Source organism: Narcine bancroftii, chromosome 12 (genome assembly GCF_036971445.1).
Source record: "Narcine bancroftii isolate sNarBan1 chromosome 12, sNarBan1.hap1, whole genome shotgun sequence".
Lineage (NCBI taxonomy): Eukaryota > Metazoa > Chordata > Chondrichthyes > Torpediniformes > Narcinidae > Narcine > Narcine bancroftii.
The window spans coordinates 41,244,692-41,253,946 of NC_091480.1; the positions used below are offsets into that span (position 1 = coordinate 41,244,692).

General features: G+C 45.8%; 1 protein-coding gene across 1 annotated transcript; it reads left to right on the forward strand.

Annotated features, from left to right (window-relative positions):
• The first annotated feature begins 748 nt into the window (after positions 1 to 748).
• LOC138746606 (calcium-binding and coiled-coil domain-containing protein 2-like) lies at positions 749 to 9,033 on the forward strand. Its single transcript, XM_069904898.1, has 2 exons — positions 749 to 937; positions 8,671 to 9,033. Exons 1-2 carry the CDS (start codon positions 749 to 751, stop codon positions 9,031 to 9,033), a joined length of 552 nt encoding a protein of 183 aa, XP_069760999.1.
• Positions 9,034 to 9,255: the final 222 nt, after the last annotated feature.

Sequence of the window (9,255 nt, forward strand, 5' to 3'; positions counted from 1 at the left end):
AACTGTATTCAGGTCTAAACTGAGCTTTTGAGTAATTTCATTCAACATAGGTTGAATGATAGCGTTTAACTGTTTACATTGTAAGTCAGAAAAGCTCAGCCCTGCTTTCTCTAATGTAGTGGCAGAACCAGGTAACTGCAGCTCCTGTTGCATCTCAACAACAGGCAGTTTAACAGTTTTACTACGGGTCTGGACTCCCAGAGACGGCGCCCCGACTTCCTCAGGAGGTCGACGCTGGTCTCCCCCCACAACCCGTTGTTGTTTCAAAAACTCATGGAAGAGATCAAGATATTCAGATTGGAGTACTTCTTGAGGCATTTCAAGCAATGGAGTCGTCTTCTTGCGTGCTCCCTCCATTAAAGTCAGCAGGCTGCCAGAATCAGGATCCACTTCGGGGGCACACGCACCTTCCTCCTGAGAACGGGTAATTCTAGCGATCTCCTTCTCCTGGTGAGTAGTAGTCATTTTTTTCAGCTCCCACAGGCAATCTTTGTGGCTTAGGCATGGAAAAAAGTAAACCTGAAACAGTAGCAGGCTGTTTAGGTCCTAAATCTTCAGCACTCCGAAAATGTAGTTTCTTCTGCACTTGAGGTTTAATCTTTTTACCATTAATGGCCATAACAGTTCCTTGATACTTTAAACTAAGTTTAAAAAAATTTAAACTTGAAAACAAAGAGTTAAAAACGGGTTCTTAAAAGTCTGGTCAGAGAGGTCGAGATTACATGTCTAGACTCTACGCCATCTTGCCATGCCCCCCACTGCTCCTGTGAAACATGGTGTAAGCCACAATATTTTGACCCAAGCACCACCTGTATATGCCAGAGCCCATCGGCTGCCGTCTGAAAAGTTGGACCCTGCGAAGCAGGAGTTTGCTAAAATGGAGGAGTTAGGCATTATACGCAGGTCAGAGAGCCCATGGGTGCCACCGTTGCATATGGTATCCAAAGACATAGGAGGCTGGAGACCCTGCAGTGATTATAGACGCTTATATAAGAGCTTTGTTGGAATTTTCAACTGCGACTCGTTGCTCTCTCCGCTCAAGTTACCCCCCCCCACCACCTCCACCCCACCCCCGCGACATCAGTGGCTACACCAGCACAGATTTATTTCATTTCAGGCGATTTGACAGAATATTTGGATGAGAGAACAAATAGAATTGGTAAGGATGTTGAATGGCTTCTACCTGGCCATCCCGAAGCCTTTTGATGCGATCCATAACAGGCTAAGCTGCAAAGTTGAAGCATGTTGGAGAAAAAACATGGGTATGAAGTTGGCTCAGTAACAGGCCATTAGGAATGGTTGCTGTTTAAAGTAAGGGGGGGGGGTGAATGGTGGAGATTCCCAAGGATTGGTGTTGGGGCCATTCCTTGATCCATTAATGACCTAGACTAGGGGATGCAAGGCACAGTTTCTACATTTGTGGATGACAATGCTGTAAGCTGCGAAGAGGACCGAGTCCCGGGGATAATAGTGAGCCATGTCTCGGCTGGTGGATGGGCAGCTACATAGGGGGGATAAAGTGAAATGCAAGGTGATGCATTTTTGGGAGGAGGCATGAGGAGAGGCAATAGAGAATAAAGGATACTGATCCAGAAGAAGTGCAAGAGCTGAGGGGCCAGGGGACAATGTAGCTGTGGGAGAGAGAATTAAAACAGCAGTAGTCAGCAGAAGCTCAAGGTTGCTCCTACCGTTTGAATCAATCTCCGCTGACTTCTTTGTGGCCTCCAGCACTGATGCAATGATTTTCCATACAATCTAGAGCAGCCATTCTCAATGGGGGATAGAGCACATTTAGTGGGGGGGGGGGGGGTGGGCGGGTGGTGCACAGACTGAAATCATGAAAAATTTATATATTTTTTACATAGTAGAAGAGATATATGGAAAAAGCCAACTAAATGACTGCTTCACTGGGAAGGGGGGCCATAAACTTTGTGCAGAGTCCGAAGGGGCCATAGCTTTAAAAAAAGGTTGCGACTGTCTGATCTAGGGGAACGCCACCTTGTCTGCCATTTGGGTACAATGCAGCCCTTTGGATTCAATATCGAGTTTTCTAACTTTAGGTCATTTGTTCTTTCTGTCTGTTTCGAAGTTGCCAGATTTCTGTCTGTGATGCTATTCCATTTTCTCACTCTCTCTCTCTTTGTACAGCCTGGTCTGCTCGACGTGTCCATAGCTCTGCCATTGACACCGCAAAGCACAGAAAAAAGTGCACCATCCATTTGTAATAGGCACATTGATCTCTTTCTGTCTGAGAGAGTCCTGTTATTTTTTTCTCTTCTCTGCCCCACCTTCTCTCCAATTGAACAGTGTGTCCAATCTGACACGCTAACCCGGTTTCTTGTTCCAGGGTTGCTGCCTGGACCTGCCGAGTGACTCCAGCAGTTTTCTGCTTGGCTTCCAGTAATCACTGAAGATCCACTCTCACAAAGGTCAGTCGACTGGAATGGCAATAAGGATTTGACTGAGTTCTGGATCTTTAATCTGGAAAGTAGCCAAATAAATCAGTTTGAATTTTTACCTTCAGGCTCTGAACATTTGATAAATGCAGGGAGTTGCCCACTAAATGTAGCAACGTGGATCACAAACCCATCACTTTCCTATCTCTGGATTAGAGTTAAGAGGGAAATACTCCTTGAATTTTTTGGAGAGATGATTTTAGATGGGATGGATGCTACTCTATTTGCTATGAAGCGTGAGATTAACCATGTTACTGTCATCTGTAGCCATCCTAGCAAAAGGTACATTGGACTCTTTCTTTCCAGACTTTAAGCTTTTAAAAGCTATGTTCAGATCTGCCATTTCAAATGGTCTGGATACAATTCCCTGCACAGGCAGATTTAGATGATTGAAGTGATGTCAGGCGGGCCAGCTTAGTGAGTCATTGTAAATCCTGAAAGTGTTCCATCACAGTTGCAGATTTGAGCCCTGGTTCAGTGTTTAGGAACATAGGAACCTAGGAAGTAGGAACAGGAGTAGGCCAAAAATAGCCCATCGAGCCTGCTCCGCCATTCAATACGATCATGGCTGATCTAATTTATGACCTAACTCCACCTGCCTTCTCCCCATATCCCCTAATTCCTCTATCATGTAAAAATTTATCTAACCGAATTTTAAAAATGTTTAATGAAGCAGCCTCAACCACTTTCCTGGTTAGAGAATTCCAAACATTCACCATTCTCTGGGAAAAACTATTTTTCCTCATCTCTGTCCAAAATCTACTCCCCCAAATCTTGAGACTGTATCCTCTCATTTTAGTTTCCCCGGCCAGCTCAAAAACCTTCCTACATCTATCCTATCCATACCCTTCATAATCCTATATGTTTCTATAAGATCTCCTCTCATTCTTCTGAACTCGAGCGAATACAATCCTAGACGATTTAATCTTTCATCATAAGGGATCCCAGGGATCAACCTAATAAACCTCCTCTGGACCGTCTCCAAAGCCAGTTTATCCTTCCTCAAATATGGAGACCAGAACTGGACACAGTACTCCAGGTGCGGTCTCACCAGTACCTTATACAGTTGCAACTTTACCTCCCTACTCCTGAATTCAATTCCTCTAGCGATGAAGGCCAACATTCATTTGCCTTCTTAATAACCTGCTGCACCTGCAACCTAACTTTTTGTGATTCATGCACAAGCACTCCCAAGTCCCTCTGCACCACAGCATGCTGTAGTTTTTCACCCTTTAAATAATATTCAGCTCTTTTATTTTTCTTGCCAAAGTGGATAACCTCACACTTACTAACATTGTACTCCATCTGCCAGACCTTTGCCCACTCATCCAGCTTAACTATATCCCTCTGCAGACTCTCCACATCCTCATTACAATTTGCTCTTCCACTCAATTTGGTGTCATCCGCAAACTTGGCTACACCACATTTTGTCCCCTCCTCCAAGTCATCAATGTAAATGATGAACAGTTGTGGGCCTAACACTGACCCCTGCGGCACCCCACTTACCACTCTCTGCCAACCTGAAAAAACTCCCATTTATCCCGACTCTCTGCCTCCTGTCAGACAACCAATTTTCAATCCAGGCCAATATACTTCCCCAGACTCCACTTTCCTGTAACTTACTGATAAGTTTCTTGTGCGGAACCTTATCAAATGCTTTCTGGAAATCCAAATATACAACATCAACCTGTTCCCCTCTATCCACCGCACCCATTATATCCTCAAAGAATCCTAACAAGTTTGTCAAACAAGATGTTCCCTTTCTAAAACCATGCTGTGTCTGCCTGATTGAACCCTTACGTTCCAAAAGTTTCACTATTTCATCTTTAATGACGACTTCAAGCATTTTTCCAACTACAGACATCAAGCTAATTGTCCGATAATTTCCAGTCTTCTGCCTACATCCCTTCTTAAAAAGGGGCGTGACATTTGCTGTCTTCCAGTCTGCCGGGACTTGCCCAGAATCCAAGGAATTTTGGTATATGACCACCAATGCATCAACTATAACTTCTGCCATTTCCTTCAGAACCCGTAGATGCATGTCATCAGGACCAGGTGATTTGTCTGGCTTTAGTCCCATTAGTTTCTCCATCACTACTTCCTTTGTACAACTATTTTATCAAGGCCCTCCCCAACATTCGCATCCTTAACTCTGCACTTGGGCATGCTGGACGTGTCTTCCACCATGAAGACTGACACAAAATATTTGTTCAATGCCTCGGCCATTTCCTCATTTTTTGCTACCAGTTTTCCTTTCTCATCCTCCAAGGGTCCTATGTTAACTCTGGCCACCCTCTTCCGTTTTATATATTTATAAAATTTTTTGCTTTCTGTTTTTATATTTTGTGCCAGTTTACTTTCATAATCCTTTTTCCCATTTCTTATTACCCGCTTTGTAACCCTTTGTGGTCTCTTAAAGTTTTCCCAATCTTCCAGTTTCCCACTACTCTTTGCAGCTTTGTACAGCTGCGCCTTCAATTTTATACTCTCCTTTATTTCCTTTGTTAACCACGGTTGATTTTTCCCTCTCTTGCTGCCATTTTTCCTGACCAGAATATATTTTTGTTGAGCATTACAAAATATTTCTTTGAAAATCTTCCACTGTTCCTCAACTGTTTCATCAATTAGCTTGTGCTCCCAGTCCACTCTGCCCAATTCCTCCTTCATCCTATGGTAGTCACCCATGTTTAAGCATAATATATTAGTTTTAGATCTAACTATTTCCCCTTCCATCTGAATGAGAAATTCAATCATACTATGATCGCTATTTCCCAGATGGTCTCTGACTATTACATCATTTACTCTACCTATCTCATTGCACAACACTAGATCCAGGAGAGCAAGAAAGCTATCACAGATGCATTCTATGAAGTCCTCTTCCAGACTCCCATGACCAACTTGATTTTCCCAATCTATGTGGAAGTTAAAGTCCCTTATGACTACTGCCGTATCATTATTACATGCCTCGCTTATCTCTCTATTTATTTCCTGTGCCACTAAACAATTGTTATTTGGTGGGCGATAGATAACACCCACCAATAATTTTTTTCCCTTTGTTATTCTTTATCTCTACCCAAATGGACTCAACATTATGCTCTTTAGATCTTATATCATTCCTCACTACTGCCTGGAGCTCATCTTTGATTAAGAGTGCAACTCCACCTCCCTTACCATCCTGTCTATCTCTTTGCATCACCTGATACCCTTGAAAGTTTAATTCCCATTTAGGGTCACCTTGTAGCCATGTTTCCATGATGGCTACCAAATCATAGGCATGGGTACCGATTTGCGCCTCAAGTTCACTAACCTTATTTCTAATACTGCGGGCATTCAGATAAAGTGTCCTTATGCTCTTTGTCCTTTTAATTTCTAGTGACTTCTGTAACCTTTTCTTTTGATTTTTCTGCCCACAATTTTTCTTTGTAATTTTCTTAATACTATCGTTGACCCAAAAACTCACTGCACCATCTGATTTTTTACTTTCTCCTCCCAATATTACTTTTCCTATTTTACTTTTCCTGGCCATTACTTTATCTTCCCTACCCTTTTCCCTATCACTCTGGTTCCCATACCCCAGCCAAATTAGTTTAAACCTTGCCCCACTGCTGTACCAAACATACTTGCCAAAATGTTGACACCTTTTGGATTTTGGTGCAACCCGTCCCTCTTGTAAAGATCATGCCTTCCCCAAAAGAGATCCCAATGATCCAAGAAGCCAAATCCTTGCCTTGTACACCAGCACCTCAGCCACACGTTCATTTTCCTTATCCTTACAGGTCGACAGCATCGAGTCCACGCTGCTGAAGATCCAGCTGCGCTGGATGGGTCACGTCTCCTGAATGGAGGACCATCACCTTCCCAAGATCGTGTTATATGGCGAGCTCTCCACTGGCCACCGTGACAGAGGTGCACCAAAGAAAAGGTACAAGGACTGCCTAAAGAAATCTCTTGGTGCCTGCCACATTGACCACCGCCAGTGGGCTGATAACGCCTCAAACCGTGCATCTTGGCGCCTCACAGTTTGGCGGGCAGCAACCTCCTTTGAAGAAGACCGCAGAGCCCACCTCACTGACAAAAGGCAAAGGAGGAAAAACCCAACACCCAACCCCAACCAACCAATTTTCCCTTGCAACCGCTGCAATCGTGTCTGCCTGTCCCGCATCGGACTTGTCAGCCACAAACGAGCCTGCAGCTGACGTGCACTTTTTACCCCCTCCATAAATCTTCGTCCGCGAAGCCAAGCCAAAGAAGAAGACATTCTTTTCATCACTTGCATTTGGAACAGGTAGTAATCCCGAGATCACCACCCTAGCATTCCTGTCTTTCAGCTTTCGTCCCAGCTCGCTGTAATCCCTTTTCATTACCTCCTCCCTTTTCTTGTCAATGTCGTTTGTACCCACATGTACCAAGACATCAGGCTGCTCTCCGTCTCCTCTCAGAATATTTTGGACCTGATTTATGATATCTCGTACCCTTGCACCAGGGAGGCAGCACAACATGCGGGTATACTTATCTGGCTCACAAAACCTCCTGTCTGTACCCCTGACAATGGAGTCCCCAATAACTACTGCATTTCTCCTTTTCCTTTTCTTTTGCACTACTCTGCCAGGCTCATTGCCATTGACCTGGTGCCCGTGGCCATCTTCTGTCCGGTCATTTCCCTCAGCAGAATCCAACACAACATAATTGTTGCTGAGTGGGATAGTCACTGGTGTGCTCTCTGTTTTTCTTGCTTTTTTCTTTCCCCCCCTGACAGTTTCCCACTTACCTGACACGGATTCTGGAGTATTTATCGCCCTGAAAGTTGAGTCGATTAACTCCTCACTCTCCCTTACAAGCTGCAGGTCATCAATCTGCAACTAACTGCATCTCTGTACATCTGGTGCAGATGTGGCCATTTGGGAGGGTGGAGGTCACCCATTGTTCCCACATCTGACACCCAGTACAGAGCACTAACCCCATTGGCATGACTCTGAATATGAAGGCAAATAACTCAGCTTACCTTGTCTCCTTGCCTGCTTTCGCTGAAGCCTGATAAGCCAAAGCCAGGAAGTCTCACTCCATCACTTCTCCACTCTCTCATTGAGCCGCTCCTCGCTGGCCGCTCCCTCCCCTTTCACTCTTTTTATTGGCCCCTTGACCAATTAACCCCGTCACTTTCAGCAAGCTCCTCCTCCTCTGACTCACAGCCCGACTCTCTCCAAACTCCTCCTCTGACTCCCAGCCGAACCAAGTAGGCCCAAGCCCCAGGGGATAGTCACCACATCTGTGGGAGAAGTCACCACACCTGTGGCCAGCACAGTTACCGTGGCAGTTATCCTTTACAGCGCCAGCGATTGGGACTGGGGTTCAAATTCCACACTGTCTGTAAGGAGTTTGTAAATTCTCCCCGTGTCTGTGTGGGTTTTCCCGGGGGGCTCCAGTTTCCTCCCACCCTTCAAAACGTAGCGGGGATTGTAGGTTAATTGAGTGTAATTGGCGTGCCAGGGGCTGGGGGCCAAAATGGCCTGTTACCATGCTGTCTGTCTAAATTTAAAAAAATTTAAATGGCTGATAGTGTTCAGACTCAGTTCTTCACACAATAGCACAGGTAGAAGAGTGGAAAACATTAGTCCCTAACGTGAGGACATCTCTGAAGAGAATTTGTTGGCTGTTGCTCCCTCTCCATGAAGGGTCCAATGTGTTGTATGAGCAGACCATAAGACACAGGAGTGGTATTTGGCCCACTGAGTCCACCCCCAATCGCATCAGGGCTGACTTATTATTCTTTTCAACCTATACTTCCCCGTAACCTTGGATACCTTTCCTGATCAAAAATCTATTTACCTCTGCTGTAAATATCCATAATGGTGATGAGGGAGGAGGTGTGGTGGATGCAAGGGAAGATGCCAAGGCCCCCTCTGCCCCCATACACAACAAAAATAGGATTCCCCTTGTCCTCACCCACCACCCCACCAGCCTCTGCATCCAACACATTTTCCTCCTTAATTTCCGTCACCTGCAACATGATCTCATTATGAGACACTTCTTCCCCTTTCCACTTTCCGCAGGGACTGCTCCCTCCATGTCTATCACCTTCACATCGCTTCCCACCAATTGACCTCCTGGCACCTACCCCTGCATCCACAGGAAGTGCCCACACCTCCTCCCTCACCAACATTTGGGGATTCAAACAGTCCTTCCAAGTGAAGCAACACTTCATGTGAATCTGCAGGGGTCATCTACTGCAACTGCTATTCCCTTTGTGGGCTTCTCTACATGGGAGAGATGGGGTGCAGACTGGGAGAGACAGGGTGCAGACTGGGAGAGGCGGGATGCCGACTGGGAGAGACTGCATGCTGACTGGGAGAGGTGGGATGCCGACTGCGAGAGACTGGACGCCGACTGGGAGAGGCGGGGTGCAGACTGGGAGAGGCAGGATGCCGACTGGGAGAAGCGGAATGCCGACTGGGAGAGACTGGATGCCGACTGGGAGAGACTGGATGCTGACTGGGAGAGGCGGGATGCCGACTGGGAGAGACTGGATGCCGACTGGGAGAGACTGGATGCCGACTGGGAGAGACTGGGTGCCGACTGAGACTGGATGCCGACTGGGAGAGACTGGATGCACCTCACTCCTGTGCCAACATGTCTGTCCATGGCCTCGTGCACTGACGAACCAAGGCCACCAGTCAATTAGAGGAAAACACCTAATATTGTGTTTGACCAGTGTCGTGTTTTTATTTCAGTCACGGTGTCTGCAGACTGTCCTGTCTTACTCTCGAAATATTGTGTTCAGTTCTGGTCATCTCATTGCAGG